Below are 17366 nucleotides of genomic sequence, written 5' to 3'. Positions count from 1 at the left end.
TCCACAAAATAGAAAAAAAATGTAGATTTGGGTATACATTTCATTTCAAAATGATATAAAGATCTCTCTCTCTCTCTCTCTCTCTCTCTCTCATACACACACATCACTCTCTCTCTCTCTCTGTCACACACACAGGCACAATAAAATATTTACTCTATTACTTAGGCTATATACCACACCTATTAAAAATATTCTCGCTTGCAGCGTATTTGTCCAATCTTCCCAAAGGCGTCAACATTTCATCTTGTGAGACAAAGTCCAGGGCTGAAGATACAATAATCGCATCAGATTCTGAGATGTAGTCATCCACACCAACTATCAGAGACATCAGAAATATTTCTTATCATCATCACATTTCTATGATTTAAAACAGATGGATACTTAAAGCCTTATGCAACAATATTTCTTAAAACTGAATCTTTCACAATGGTTTCTCTTTCAAAAGAGGCTTTTGGGAAATAATGCAATGATTTTTGAAATTTACACTTAACTGCATTTACCAGGAAAGAATATTCTAAGTTATTTCATCAAATAAATGCCTTTTTAAATAGAAAGATCTTTCTGTTTTAATTATAGTAAGAACCTAATAATGTTGGTAGAGAAAAGGTCCCTTTCTTTTGGACAAGGAATTTTGACATTCAGATTAATTTTCCTTCCATGTAAATATTGCACTTCATTCTAAAAAAGGATTTCCAATATCTCAAATTTCTAAACTTTAAAAAGTTACAAAAATCATGTAATCTTTCTGTAAGGAAACAGTAAATTAAAGCTACTTACAAAGGACTCTTTAGTCAAATGACAGACTTTGTTTATAATTCATGTTATACTGAATAAAAAATCTATAATTATAATCTGTGTATTTACCCACTAGAATGAGTGAAGATTCCAAAGGCTAGAATCTCAGCTTATTTAAGCCAAAGCACTGCTTATATGCAAACATTTTTTTTAAAAAACATTACTTCCTTTATACATAAAAAAAATCTGAGGAAATCTATGAAAGCATCAGCTATGCTCCATCCTTTACATAACTGATGTCAGTGCTGTACACATCATACCAGTCATACTGGTGTTCTATAGAAAATGGGTAAAACAAAGACAATATGCCTGTATTTTTAAACTTCTTTCAAACATGGCTAAAAATTCCAAAACGTTTGGAGCTCACATTTTCCATATTTTATGAGAAAACCTATCAGTAAATCTGCTGTTAAAATGCATTGCTATAAAATATACAACTATATAACACCAAATTTCCATGTGAAACCAATTGGAATAATTCACTTGATCAAGTTCTTAGAAATATTTTAAGCATTATGGTTTTTTCAAGGATTGGATCTCTCAAGGAACAAAATAATTAAAATAATAAAATCACATGAATAATAAAACAAAGTAGTTTTTTTAAAGATCTTTGCATCAATATTTATCATAATTCATTTAGCTGAACAATAAAATGTTATTTTTAAAAAATGCAAATTGCCAATATCAGCTGGATTAAACTTCTAATGTTAAAAGAAGACCCCAAGGCTTATTTAAATTATAATTTGAGGTTTATTTTAAGTGTTATTATCCATCTGGAAAATGGTTGCGTTTAACTGTCGTATTACATTTATAATGCTCTAATTATATAAAAATGAAACATCAACTCTACACACTGCAATAGGTTTCACATACTCTACAAAGTCAAAGATAAATAAACATGACACAGTCAGATTTATTAAACAAAACATGCTTAAAAGGAGGCACAGTATAAATATATTTTGAACAAAACATGAAATATTTGGCCAAGAATAAGGATCAAGAATAATGTTGGAAGCTTTGTCAGAAAATTAGAAAAACTAAGGTATTCAGTGCAAAGCTGTACTAGGAGACTTAGCCAGTTGAACAGGATTCAAGTGACAGGTTTGATGTTTAACATGTGAGAAGGGCACAGAGTTGAAGATACAATAGTTTTTAAAGTGAGCATAGTGCAAAGCAGAAACTAAAGGGGAAAAAAGCAGAGTGAAATGTATGAGGAACACAGTAGCTGAATTATTTTTTTTGGGGGGGGGGCAAATTTTGAGTAAGTGAGCACACTGTACAGTTATAAAGGAATCTGGCATAAACACTAAGAGCATTAGATTATCAGAGCATGAACCAGAATTTTAGCTGAGAGATCAAAGACATTTGTACACTACTGTAAAAGTCTAACTTGCAAATTGATTGAATGTGACAAGCAAAAGTAATGAGAGATTAGGATGATTAGCAACATCTTCGCCATAGGAAGAAAAGTAAATAGTTATTTCTGTTCTAAGAAAACATTATTTGAGTTTCAAACAGCAGTAAGATATTCAAGGATATATATACCAAATAGGAAAATGCAATGGGAGTGAGGGAAGAGAACTAAGTTACAGAGGTAGAGTAAGTCGGAATCCTCACTCTATATTGCAAGTGGTAAAGAAAATAACAGTATCAGATAGTTAAGCTAGAAAAATGTACAAAACCAGAGTGTCCTTAGTTTGAGGCAACATTTACAGTAGTCTAAGCCACTCATACTACAGAATTCAATCACCTCTTGCAGAAATTAACAGTACTATCCACAAAATCTTTTGAAGACAAACTGAATCAGGCACATGAGATATATATGCTATTTAAATCTGTATCCTATAGGCTAGAACTCTCATAGAAAAGGGGAAATAATTACGGTAATTACAAAGAATTACAAGTTTACATTTGTAAACCATCCCATTCAATAGTTTGGCTATGCAATTGGACTAGACCATTGTTTCTTTCTGTGTCAACCTGCACATAGAACACAGTATTAGTGTGCCTTCACAACACAAAACCAAAGAGGGACTGTGCTTGTAAGCAAAATGCCACATCAAATAAGCTGCACAATTATATAGTACTGTGTAATACTTAATGCAGTGGATAAAAAGCATAAAATCTATGTTTTTATTTGTATAAAAAGTGTCCTACTATATCAATTAAAGACTTTTTGGTCCTCCATTGTGTTTTCCACAGTGCTTAACAGATATGAGAGGAGTCTGCAAGTATATAAGCACTCTTCCTATTCTCTGGAACCTGGTAATGAAAGGCCCACTATTTCTAATACTGTAGATGTGCAATGATAGCCTTATTGCCATATACTGTAGATGTGCCTTTATAGTCTCCTCTCTGAAAGCAACAAAAAGAAGAAAGAAATAGTAAGCAAAATAAATGCATGATATGAGAGAAAAAGAAATATATCTAAAACTAGTTGAGCAAATGGAGTAAACAGCTGTGGTTCTCATTTCTACCACATCAATTTATCAATACATATATTTCTCCATAAGTATTTCCAATCACTTTTGAAGCATACACAGATGGATCACATCTTTAGGAAACCAATTCCACAGGTTAAATATATGATTTGTGAACATTATTTCTTCTAGACAATTATAACAGCCCACCATTCAATAACCTGTTTCTAGAATTACAGTAAGAGAAAAAATGTCTATAACTGTGTAACTATCATATGCTCACTTCAGTGTTCCAACCTAAAAAGTCCAAACACTGCAAGCAGGATAGATTTCATTTAAATCAAGTCAATTTAAACCATGATTCAAATCACTAGTAAAAAGCAGTGGTAGCCAACCTGGTCCCTACCACCCACTAGTGGGCGTTCCAGCTTTCATGGTGGGCGGTAGGGGTTTGCTGTAACTCTGCTTTATAAATTTTATAAAGTAAAGTTACTTCCCTACTTTATAAATCACTATTACTGTGGAACTGGTGGGCGGTTAGAAAATTTTACTACTAACAGAGATACAAAAGTGGGCGGTAGGTATAAAAAGGTTGACTACCCCTGAGTAAAAAGGATTGATTTAAATCATAATTTTTAAAGAGCAACTGTCATCTTTGTCCCACAGCAGCTCCTCCTCTGACCTGCTGTTGACTCACCAACAGTCCTAATATTGCAGAATATGCAACCTCATGCTACGTTAAGTAATTCATTTCATGCTGAATAAACTAAATTAATGTATCTTAAATAGAAAACTATCTTTAGATAAATTTTTACTCCAAAAGCATTTTATTAAATTGATAAAAATTAAAAAATCCAATTTAAATTTAAAAATCCTTTTTTTTATTTTTTAAAAACCATTGATTTGTATCCACCCTGACTGCAAGCTTCACTTGCAATGATGAGTCAGAATTCTGAACAACAATTAGCAGTGTGCTATTTCATGCTAACAGTTCTTTTTACCAATGGAGTGTGTGTGTGTGTGTGTGTGTGTGTGTGTTTTGCTGCATTAGGTGACCCAGCAACTCTAGCAAAGAACACATCATAGCAATGAGTTTTAAACAATTCTGATATCATTCCAACTGAAGTTTGCCATTGTAATCTAATTTTATAGAGAAGCACTTCCAGTACTGAATCACTTTATTCTTTTACAATGGTCCTTACTTTACAATATAATTTGGTAAGAGAGGCACAGCATTGCACAGAGCATCCCAAGCACATCTACACCACAACTGTTAAAAAGGATACAGTTTACTTTCAATCTCTTTCCAAAAACTGAATTTGTTTTATAGTAGTTACACATTATGCCAACAGTTTCACTAAGCAGATTTCTCGCAAAATCTAATGCTGGGAGTATTGGGGTTTTTTGTTTTGATGTGCATTATTTTAAAATGATAAGCATTTATTTGCACAGTGGGGCTTCAAGTTGCTCTCTGGGACAGATGTTGAGTTAATGCCTAATGCTTTACAGAATCATCTCATTAATGAGGGACTATCTGCAATGTTAGAAATGTTTTCCTTTTTTGAAACCTTCCAACTTAGATTTTTCTGTTTCTTAAAAACTAATGAATATATACCTAGTGTACATTATTAAGTCATAGTTATTTCAAAACAGTTTTTTTTTAAGTTAGGTCTTCAAGTTCAATTTATTCTGGTGAAACTATGCTTTTTCTTGGCAGTAATACAGAAATGGTTGCCATTGCCCCTTTTGGGCTATTTCTTTCAGAAACCATTTGCCTTCTTCACAAGCTAGTCTACAAAGATATGCATCTACTGATGCACTAAGTGGGTCCCATTCTGCTTAGCCTTTTCCATATCATATCAGATTTATGAGGTCTGCTGGCTTCTGTCATTTTAAAGTATTTCCAATAATATTAATAAAACAAATCCTAAATAAAAACTTGAATTTGTTTACATTTATATATTCAATTTTGTAAGTCCTCATTTCACAAATCTGTATTTTCGCTTGTTATTTTGAGCTAATATAAAAAAAGGTCTTTTCAGATATAAATGTGCATAAAACTAACATGCCTTAAGACTCACATTAATGGAAATTAACTTATGTCAGTGGCGCATCATTATGCTTTAAGCATGCGGCCATAAACATGAGGCCACATTTTACCTGATTCTTTGAGATCTATAGACTCTTTTAAGATTTATTTACAGAGCATATATGAGAAAATTTGGCACCGGCTTCTCAGTTTCTACATAACACACAACTAAAACTAAGAAATATTCAATGGAAAACTGAAGTAAACATACTGCTCCATGTTTCATTCGTTAATTCATTCATCTTTCGCATTGTTCTACACCTTTTCTCAAAAGTGTAAATTTGTATTTGTACATAACTTTCTATAAAAAATACAGAACCAGGAAATGCTGTATAGTAAAACTAAAACCAAAGCTAAAACTAAAGCATTTAATCACTTTACAGATATTTTAAACATTGTTGAAAATCCAGTTACAGAGAAATCTTACAAAATACCCTCTATTTCCAAAAAGGTGGTTGATTCGGATTCTTTCAGGTATATGCCATCAGTGGAATCCACTTCAGCCATTTTGATTACACTACCAATCTAACAAGGTTTATCCTAGTACAGTCTTCTTGCCAGAAGAATGCTTGTAACAAGTTTAAAAAAAGCATTTCCATTATTGCATTTTTGAGTGAACAATGGGAAGATGAAATCCCAAATATTAACTCTTTTCACACAGTTATTCCAGTTGTCTCCACATGCTTTCTTATTTGTACTTCAGCTCTATAGTATAGATGTAAATCAGTTTTTTGTTACTTACTTAATGGTAGATACATCACAATGGGACCCCTGATGCAAGGTTAGGCCTTTTTTGCATTATCATAAATTGCTAATGGTCTTCCACATCTATCTTTATGAAGATTTACAAAATATTTTAAAGCAAAAAGGAACACATAAATTAATAAAATATTTCTTTTAAGAAAAATTATCATTTCAGACAAAAATAATTGTTTTGAAAAATGATACTAATATGATTGGAAGTTTTTAAAATTTGCTAAGTAATTTTTTCAAGGGATTTTTCAGATAACTGTAAACATGAACATAGCAATTCAAACACATTTTATTTAGCTAATTATTTTTCAGTATTATTTCAGTATTATATTTAATATTTTTTATTTAAATACTACATTTAAACCACTATTTCTCTGTTCAAATATCTGTTCAATTTAGCTCAGCTCAGTTTAATGCTTTGAATACAGAAACAGCTTTTGAGATATTTATACAATATAACTTATTAATGTATTATAGACTATTAAACATATATGATGAACATGATGCAAATTCATTTAAAATATTGGAAATTTCTCCTATTTTCACAGCATTATGTTAAATAGTACTTATTTCGTGACAATAAATCAATATATTTATAACGAAAACATGAAATAAGCCAGAATTTTACTAGTTTTTTTTTGCAAGGTTTCTAATTTCAGTTTTTGGGAAAAACCATATATAAAATGCTAAGATTTCATTATCTTGCTGCAGTGTCTCTGACTGTCTTATCTATATTCATCTTTGCATATGTTCCATTGTGACATAGTTCTTTCTGAAAAAATATAGGTTAATACTGCTGGAGAAGTATTGCTGAACTAGATTGAACTTTTAAAATGAGAACTCATTCAAAATGTAGCATCAGTACCTGCATAAATAAGAATGAAAAAACTTTGTCCAATTAATTCATTCAATATCTATTAAAGGAAAATCAATATAATAGTCCACAAAATTGTGGGCAAAATGAGAAAACACTTACCGAGGATTATAATAAACAAATTAGCTAGAAAAGTTTAGTTATATAAAAAGTATATACCGTAATTCTTTCAAAAGCTAGCTATGTTTTTAGCATTTGAGTATTGGTAATTCAGTGCAATGTTTCTATCACAGATCAATATACTATTACATTCAAAATGGCAATTATATTAATCTTGAAATTCAAGTATTCAAGTTCAGCTATTGGAGTTTAATTTTTTTTTACTATGTTCCTAAATAATGAATTAATTGTATACATCCAACCCAACAACTACTAATAATTTGGGCTGAAAATTCAATTACTTTAGAATGGTTCAAGAAGAATATAACTATCAGTACGCAAACTACACAATAGTACATAATATGTGTAATTTATTTACAAATAATAGCGGATCTCTTTCCTGTCTTTGTAGCTACTATACAAAATGAGGTATGTTGTAAATCCTATTCAGCTGTTTACCTGACAAATGTTAAAATCATCTAATGACCACAAAAGTTAATAAAAGTAATATACTTTGTCTCTGTAAAAAGTGTAATAATGGAAAACATGACCTATCATTTTAATATTCCAGTACCACAGTGGCAAATGTATTCATTAAAAAGAATGTCTTGCAAAATGCTTTCTAATATTTTGACATAGTTAAAATGGTAAGGTAGCAAACTGGTTCCCAACAGAGGTCAGCTTTCAGGATTTAAATTTTTTGTATATTCTGCATCCAAAATGTTTCCTAAGAATATCTCTAGCCTTCTCATAGACCATGTATAGTACAAACTCTGGTAAAAGGCCATATGGCAGCAGTTTCTTTAGAATTGTTTTCTAATTTGTTTGAAAATTATTGGCAGAGCCAGCTAAACTAAGAAAAGGTTAACAAATATCAAAATACCCTTGTTAATCCTGATTATTAATGGCGGAATAGAAGGTGGAAAGATAGTGTCCCCAAAAATGACTAACTGGAATACAACCCCAAGTCTAATTAGACACAATTTAGACATTGGAAATTGGGCCACTGTTTTTGCGTAAAATAATTTTAAAGTATAAACTTTCAAATGAAAAAGTAAAGAACAGTGTTCTTCTTTCCTAAGGCATATAATGCCATACCTAGGAACAAAAAAAATTGCATTATTGAATTCTAGGCTTAAATAACCACCAACCAATCTCTAATAGGAGATCAACTTATAACATGCAATTAAATTTACTGGCCTCACTTATCGCAGGTAAAGATTCTACCTTTACCCATAAATCTCTGAGTACAGATAAAGTATTTTGACGAGCATTTCTATAGCCTCTGTATAGAGGGCCAAGACAGCTGCACTACTCAAGGAACACACAGGGTACAACGTTCAGAATAAAACATGTAAGAACAAGAAATAATGTGTTCTCAGTTGAAGAATATTGGCACAAAGATCACTTTTACAGGAAATGAAGCTAATATAGATTTCAAACACGTCAAGCACTCATTAAAAGACAGTCCTCTTTGATAATTTTTCCCCACTGTAACTCTTAATAATCAAGAAAGTAAAGGCATGAAAGCTCATACGACAAATGCCACTTTCATGGGTTAGCAAAGAAAGAGAGAAAACAACCTTGTGAATATTAATGTAATTCAGCTGTACAAGATGAATGCTAGAACACTGTTTACAATTAGAAAGCAACTTTACTTTCCCCTAAAATTGCCCTTACAACTTAGAAACTTTGCAAGATAAACTGTTACACAGTAATTCAATCTAAAAGTTAATGGCCAGGAAATAATTACATACAATGTATGTCTCCAGGCAGATGGCATTGGAGTCTCTCAAAAAATATGTTATAATAAACAGTATCAAACTGTTTTACATCTTTATTGGAGATATATATAATTCAAGTACAATCACTTCTGACTTTTTCATTGTTAGTTTACTTTTCCATTATATCAAGGATCTTCATTAGTGCCTATGGAGGCCAATATACTCAATCTATACTTGCCAAGCCCTGTACCTGTCAATCATTAAAACAAATAAAAGATTCTTTTTAAAAATAAATTGATGTTCTGCACAGCTAATCACTATATTCTATATTTCATATCCAAGAATTATTTGCATTCATTATAGGCAATCTTACAGGAGGGGGAAATGTTAAGTTTCTACAACTTCTATTTTTAAAATAAATCTCCAGACTTGTCCAGAAAACAAATAGTCTAAATGAGGGGATTATAATTAGTACTGGCTGAACAACACACAATACTATAGAGCTATCTTGTTGTTTTGTCTTCTGAGATTTCATATTTCATTAGCCAGATTCAAAGTGAATCTAATACTGTTCAAATGGACAAGCCCTCCTACATGGCAGCCTTTTAAGAAAAGTTTCTATATCATGATATCAAAATGTTGAATGCACAAATTGACTTTAAAAAGTTCAAGTCTCTGAAGCATAATTCACAAATCTTTCAAACCTGATTGATAATAAATAATAACCTTCATATGAATTGTACCGGAACTCCCAGAATTCCCCACCCTGAGTACTGACTCAAAATTATATGACCTCTGGCCAAACATATCATGAAAATAAATTGGTTGGGAAAGGCTACAAAGTTTTCTGAACAGTTAGCATAATTGCTTCTTTTTAAAAGATATTCACACTTTTCCAGGAATTAACAGAATATGCCAAATTACAGACAGTGCAAATACAACCTATTTCAAACACTTATGGCTGTTTTTAAGTAAATACATTTCTTGTATTAATTATAGTCCTTCCAATTGACAGCAAGTCTCAGAAGGAAATCCCTTCTATCTTCATCTAACTGCAAACATCACCAAATTTATTTAAAATAGAAATTAACTTGATTTTTTCTAAAAGCTGAAGCAAAATATAAAGCAATGTAAATAAATATTTATTTGAACTGCTGGACATCCCCCTTTTCTCTACAGCCCCTGCTTTGCACCACCCCAGATCTATTTACTAAGCTATCTATATCACTCCAGAGTAAATTTTGGGTACATGAAGAATTATTTGTTTGCACTGTAGAAGCAGCTATTCTATTTAGTTAAACTACCACATTTAAAAAAATTTCTTTATAGAAAGTAAACTGTTCTTCACTGCATCAACTAGCCCAAAAAAAAATACAGCCAACCTCAGTCAAGGGATGAATTAAACATATAAACATTATAGTCAGGAAGAAAATCAATTCTTGTATTTCCACGTTAAACCAACTTCACTGGCAAGAATAAACAACTCCCTTCAAAGGCAGGAGTAGTAAAGTGGAAGCTCAGAAGCATATGATGTATATCATATTCATCAAAAGTCTAGCAACCATGCTATTAAACCCAACCAACCCATCAAATTCATTGCATTCCCCATTTTCAGTTCACGGCCTGCCAAGGAAGTAAAGGCGCCCACAGATAATTTTGCATACGGTACGTCTAAATGCCCTCAAATGGGGGAAACAGCCCGGACAGGTGAGTTTGGCTACTTCCTCCCACAATGCAACTTGGGCCGCCCTCCCGATTTCAAACCCTCCATTCACGGAAAGAAAATTAAGAGGTCAACAATATTCCTCTTGCCCCTCCCGGATTTCATCCAAGGCACCAACCGCGCTTGAAAAGAGATGGGTTCCCTCTCCCCATTTCTTTCAAGACTTGGGGGTACCCAGAGTTTCCGGGTGAGAAGGAAGTAGTGGACCCTCCCCCCGGCCCTCCCCAGTTAGCAGCAGGGCTGGGAGGGCCTTCCATGTGCGAAGGGGGAAGGCGGCGGCTGGGGATACTCACATCCGTCTATCTCCTCCTGAACGTCCTCCTGGAGCAGCGACAGATCTGGGCAGGCGGATTAAGACAAAACAAAAGACCGTGAATTCTCTCCGAGGGACTCCGCGCGGCGCCCTCCCCCCACCTCATTACGAGCTCCTTTTGGCACCCGAGCCCACACCTCGCCCCCTCCTCACATTTACACTCCGAGGGAAGAGAGAGACGGGAGGGGGACGCCTCCCTCTGCCAACAAATCCCACAAGCCCTTCCTACCTCACCGTGACTGAGAAACGCGAGCGAGCGGCATAGTTGTTTTTTTTTCAAAAGAAGAGGGGGGAAAAACACCCCACACTTTCACCATAGTTGCACAGGCGCACACCCCATGCAACTCGGGCGGCGAGGCCCAAGATACCCCACCCAAATCGGGGAGTTGCCTGGGATTCTCTCTCTTTCTCTAAGGCGCCGCTGCCTTTCCTTTTGGGACTTAATTTGTTTCGAGAAGGGGGTTCTCGCAACGGGACGATGGGGTGGGGGTGGGAAATTGGGGTGGAAGGGAGGTGCTACCTACCCGCCATGTTCCTGCAAACCTCCCCGCCCGATTCCAGGGGCTACATTTAACCGCAAGGGCACCAAGAAGCGAGGGTTGAGGGAAAAGACGGCTGGCTTGAGGCCTTTGGGCCCAGGCGCGTTTCCGGGCGTCCCCGGGAGAGTCTCACACCGAGCGAGCCAGAGAGGGAGGGGTCTGAGTCGGACACAAACGGTTGCCCCCGCCTCCGCCAGGGAGGGAAAGCAGGCAGCCAAGCAGGCGGGCGAGCCAGCCTCAGACAAGCTGAGCAGTTATGCTTTTCACCTCTCCTCTTCCGACTGACTCACCGCAGCCTCGGGAGCCGCCTGAACCGGTCGCAGCCCTGTAAGAGCAGTTTATCCCGGCCGGACAGGCCCAGCCGGAATCGGTAATGCGGAATGAATGGCTTTAGCCCGCTCGAAAAAAAGCCACATGGCACATTGGCGCGCCCAGCTCTTGTCCTGAGAATAGCTTCACTTGACTCGGACCCGACCTTGCCTTCCCCCCTTTCAAATTGGTTGAAAGACATGAAATTTGAGGCGTTCGTCTCTCTGGTGGGCAGTGGAACCATTTCATGGTTCAGCTTGAAGATTGTTAGGTGTCCTTTACACACTTTATGTTTCTTGGATCAGACTCTCGTCCCCCCACCCCCACCCTTGTGAGCGGATGTTCTCTTGGCATCGTCGTGTTGTCACTGACTTCATCTTTCTCTTGTTGGATGCTTTTAACCCCTATCTAGGTTACCTTAGAAGCCTTTTATTATGTAGTACTATTTTCCTATGTAGAATATTATGCATTAAATTTAACCAACAATAAACTGGAATGATAAAATTGAACTCACTATTTTAACTGTAGGTGACCCCTTTGGTTTATAAGATGGCAAATGGAGCTATTGATGTCTGGCACAGTAATAAATAGATTAAACCATTATGATGTCATTCTATGAAGAACTACCTTTCAGAATTGGTGTCACAATGCAGCAAATTCATGCTTTATGTTATCTCTTGGCAGAATAAGAAATTGTACAAAAAATAAACTGAAACTATGGTTTGGAATGCAAACTTCTATGTGAAGGAAAGACATATTAATAATAAGAATCTTTAAACTCAAATACAAGATTGAAGAGAAAATAATTTAATGGAAAAATTGCTGCTGTAGCCTAATGGTTAGAAATATTGTCAGATAGTTCCCTGGTTGAAATCTTATAGGATTAAAGCATTAAAACATCATATGGTCACAATAATGTACTATTTTTCTTTCTTTTCTGCAGAAAAGTATGCTGGCATAAAATTTGCTGCTTCGGTTCCTAGCTCTGTTCAATCACAGTAATAAGATGATGACTATTGCTGTCCTTACTGTTTTAATGCACAACACTTTAAAGAAAAGGATTGGTGGAATCCTCCACCATGCATAACCTGTCAACAGGAAAACAGCCACCAATCAATGTCTAATGTGAGATGAACTAGTATAGGGAAGTGCTTGGTGTAGTATGCTTAGCTACTTATTAGGTTGTCTAATTAATAAGTTGTAGACCCCAAAGTGCTCAGTGCCTATGCTGTGTTAGATTATGAGTCTGGCAATCTGTGTCCAAATAATTGGCAAACAAGTTGTAGGCATGGATGAGGGTTAAGGTAAACAGGAGAAGAGTGACTGATAATGAACAAATTCCACCTGGTAATGCTATAAAGGCATGCCACTGTAGGCAAAGAGCAGTACCAGGAATTAGACCAAAATTTTAAAAAATACAATCATATGTATACAGCTGAAAAGGTCTAATGTACTCTGTAATGGCAGAACCAGCCACAGACAACAGTTAGAACCTTGCTGTCTTCTAATTTATATCAAACTTTGCAGTACAGTATTAGCCCTTTCTTAAAGAAGCATTACATTTTAAAAATTCATCTAGTTCTTTTTCAACAGGGCATGAAATACTTATTTTAAAAAATAGATACAACTTTCTTTTAAAAAGATGAAACCAATATTTGTAAGAAGGCTGCATTGCCTTATTAATGTTTCAGAAAGCGCCTTCCAGACATCACTTAGGCAAAAGCCTTCACAGAAGCCATTTACCTGCTTCCCCCATTAGCCCATGCAAAGATGGCTATGGATGATAATTCTTAGAGATCATAACAAAGAGGATGTGCCTTCAGAAACTTAAATTGGTCAGTAGGAGCTGGGCAGATTCTACATCTCACAATATTACATCATCAGTGAAAAGTACTAGATATGCCATTTTCCCATTGTCAAAAAGTGCATTGGGAGAAAAGGGAGAGCGCTATTTTAAAATAGGAATAATTAAAACTTGCTTCAGTTGTAGGATGGAAATGGAATGAAGGCAATGTTATTAGGGCATGATATAATGAAAATCAGTAGTGAGATAATGTTTGTCCTCCAATTGCAAGTATAAGGATAAATCAAGGGTAGAACTTAATAAAATTTTGAAGCTAATATGTAAAGTAAGGCTTATATTACAGATCAGCTAATAGTCTCACCCACTTCTAATTTATCATATCACAATAATATTGGATTACAATGTATAATATGGATAAAATACTTAGTAACCAGTCAAAGTTACTATGGACCCCCAAAGATACTTATGTCTGAGCTCTGATGTTCCAAGGGCTGGGGCCCCTCTGCAGTCATGTAACCTCACTTCAGGGTCTTGGTAACTGGCCCACATTTACAACCATTTGCAGCAACTTACAATCCTGACACCTCATTTTGTAATATTTTTGCCAAAAACTGCTTTTACTTCCAATGTTCAACAAAAATGTCTCATCGCAAACAATTGATTCATTTAATGTCCACTGCATTAATGACTACTACATTTGCAACCTCAATCTTCTTGTAAAATGTGCTACTGTGGTTACAGTTCCTCTTACAAAAGAAGGAAATTCCAGATTCATCTGATATAGTCAGATACAGGTATGGTATCATTACATTTTCTGTATTATGATCTTACCATGGGCCATTTGAAAGTTGTTCTATGTAGCACGTAATCTGTAGCACCTATCCCGGAGAAGAAGGGGCGTTGAGTTTAGTATAGGTATCATTAACAACTATTCAGATTGCGATATTTTAAAATGAAGCAAATAATAAAACTTTAAAAACTATCATGGAAATCCAAGAACACTCTCTTAAAAATCATAATTAATACATTAAAGATGTACATCTGCCCTTATTTAATTAACACCTGCCTGCCTATTTGCATTCTTCCCATGTCAAGAATACTGCATACAAATACAGATAAAACAATTTAAAGTGTCTTTTGAAAGCTGTCCCTGTGTGCTGGAATGCCATATCGCTTAAGACTAGGTCGATCTCAACTTCACTCATCTTTTGGAAAGACATGCATGGAGACAGTAAGGATAAACGAACCCACACTGCCGGTATATGTTGTGTTCACTAGCCACTTTGTTTTTCAGTTAGTTGTGAAATATATTGTTATTGTATTTTTTTAATTTTTATCAGTCGCCAAGTGTTGTATTTGTGAGTTGGGCAGTCAGATACATTTATTTAAAAAAATAGATAAATACAAAAATACAATATAAATAATAACATATTACCATTTCTTTTGACCCATGAAATAAGCGCTTGGCCTTATTTTTGGGAGGTCTTATTCTTTTTGAGGTGCAGGGGGCAGCAAGCGTGGTCACCTCATGGCTGCTGCTGTATTGCAATATTTTCAGGGAGGGCTTATTTTAGCACATATGCTCAAAAGCCCGATTGGGCTTATTATCCGGGGAGGGCTTATTTTCAGGGAGACAGGGTAAATAGTTAAAATCTGTAACCTCATACCCTACCACCCTGAAAAGCACACAATGACTTGTTCACAAGTCTTTCTAAACCATTGGGGGGTTTATTAAAATTATGTGTGAACTAGTTATCGTACAATGGTTGTTAAATGGTATGGTATTTTTAAAAAATCACATTTACTTAATGCAGTAGGACTACCAGCTGCAGACTGGCTCAGTATTTAGATAAGAAAAGTCTGGGTGGAAAACAAGTAAACGGGGAAAACAAACACTTTGTCACTGATCTATATAAAATAAGTGGACATAGATTGAAAGGAAGGGTCCACCGGAAAACTACCAACAGAAAAGAGGAAGCAAAGGCATTTCCATTAACAGTGGGGAAACAATACTTGCAGGAACTGCAGAAAGATTCATTAAGTAGTAGAATAATGAGTGACCATACTTTGATATTTAAGATTCTGAAGAGAACATAGAATGAGAATTAACAAGCTTGGAGGAAAGTTGTGTGAAATGTGTGCATGGCAAGAGGTTTAGAAAGTACTAGACAGCCTGTGTCCCACTGGATCATTATTTTAGAGATATTTCCTTAACTAAACAGAGAAACCCAATAATCAAAGGCAGGCAAAAAGCAGTGTAGCAGGAGCATCTTCCAACTTTCGGTTACCAGTGGGTTTCCTTGTTGGAATCTTGAAACTCTCCACTACCCAACCCATCCCATCCCTTTCTAATATGCAGGAAAGGGGCTGCTGCTAGATGGGGGAAGGGTTTGTGAGACTGACTGGGAAACTGTCAGAATGTTGAAAATGAAGATAATGTGATTGGTAGCACAGCGGCAGCCAATAGCACTGAAGCAGCCACAATTTTCATTCCCTTGAGAGTCATGATCCCCAGATTTTTGGAAGCTTTCTGTAAGTTAGCCCATTTGAAGTACCTTTATTCAAAAATTATCATACTAAATCCAATTAAACCATTCACTTTTATACATGATAATTAAACTGAGTGGCAAATTGATTGGAAACAACAACAGAAGGACAACTAAGCATGGGTTAAAATATATGAAACATAGTTATACATAGAAGAGCCGAGGTGGCGCAGTGGTTAGAGTGCAGTACTGCAGCCACTTCAGCTAACTGTTAGCTGCAGTTCAGCAGTTCAAATCTCACCAGCTCAGGGTTGACTCAGCTTTCCATCCTTCCGAGGTGGGTAAAATGAGGACCCAGACTGTGGGGGCAATATGCTGACTCTGTAAACCGCTTAGAGAGGGCTGAAAGCCCTATGAATCGGTATATAAGTCTAACTGCTATTGCTATAGAACTTTTAAAATGATGAAATAAAGCAAGATGTTCACCGTTTGTTACTCATAGACAACTAAATATAATCTAAACCAAGACATGGAAAAATGGAGAGGGAACATGAAATACACTTATAATGGGAAACTATTGAGACTTAAAGGCAGAATCACAAATCGGGGGCGTATTTCAGAAGCTGAAATACACCAAGCAAATGAGATGAAGAGTGGGAAGGAAAGGAGAGAGGGATAGGAGAGAGGGTAGGAGGGGGGAAGAGGAGGAGAGAAATGAGTGAAAAAGGGGGAGGAGTAGGAGAGAGGAAGGGGAAGTAGAGAAGGGAAGGAGGACAGAGAAAGAAGGTAGGGAGGAGGATGAGAGGGAGAAGAAAGTGAATGCACAAATATAGTGTATGGAGAGCAGAAGAACCAATAACTCGGGTTTTTGCAGTTCATATTTTCCAAATGTCACAAAAAAGCATTTCATAGGCTGAACATCATAACAAATAAGTTGTCTATGTTCATGTAACCAGATTATAACCCACAGATTTCAATATAAAATACTATTTAGTGGTCCAAAGATTTTAGTGATCATCCAGAATACTACTTTTATAATATAATTTTATTTTAAAAATTAGCTACAAATGGAAAATACGGAAAAAGAAATTTCCATTGCAAGTTCATGCTTCAAATTCAAGGATGTATTTATGAATGAATGAATGAATGAAAATTTATATTGCTGCCTAATTTATTCTCAGTGACTCTGGGCAGTTACAAAGATAAAAATTGCAAAAGAAAACCCCAATAAAAAACAATAACCTCTCACCCCCTGAAGACAATAATCAGTCAAATAAGCCATTTGATGGGCCCCATCCCATTCTGGGTTCCCCAGGTCTGTTGGCAAAACCAGGGCCTTGTGAAAGAGTGTGAAACAGGTTGCCAATCTTATTTTCTGTTGGAACAATGTTTCAAAGAGAAGCAACCATCATATAGATGTCTTTCTTCTTGGTCCCAA

The 17366-nt window shown here is 35.5% G+C and overlaps 1 protein-coding gene across 3 annotated transcripts in view; it reads right to left on the bottom strand.

The window, feature by feature from the left end:
- PPP4R1 (protein phosphatase 4 regulatory subunit 1) overlaps positions 1–11479 on the bottom strand; it is a 37968-nt gene extending 26489 nt beyond the window's left edge. For all 3 annotated transcript variants that reach the window (XM_032222683.1, XM_032222686.1, XM_032222684.1), the window contains exons 1-3: positions 11315–11479; positions 10771–10815; positions 180–315 (exon numbers count right to left, since the gene is read on the bottom strand). In XM_032222683.1, the coding sequence (XP_032078574.1) occupies positions 180–315; positions 10771–10815; positions 11315–11321 (188 nt within the window). In that variant the 5' untranslated portion in view covers positions 11322–11479. The remainder of the gene's footprint in view (positions 1–179; positions 316–10770; positions 10816–11314) is intronic.
- Between the last annotated feature and the right edge of the window lie 5887 nt (positions 11480–17366).

The sequence above is a fragment of the Thamnophis elegans genome, chromosome 8 (genome assembly GCF_009769535.1).
Source record: "Thamnophis elegans isolate rThaEle1 chromosome 8, rThaEle1.pri, whole genome shotgun sequence".
NCBI lineage: Eukaryota > Metazoa > Chordata > Lepidosauria > Squamata > Colubridae > Thamnophis > Thamnophis elegans.
This window is presented reverse-complemented; position numbering and strand designations above follow the sequence as displayed.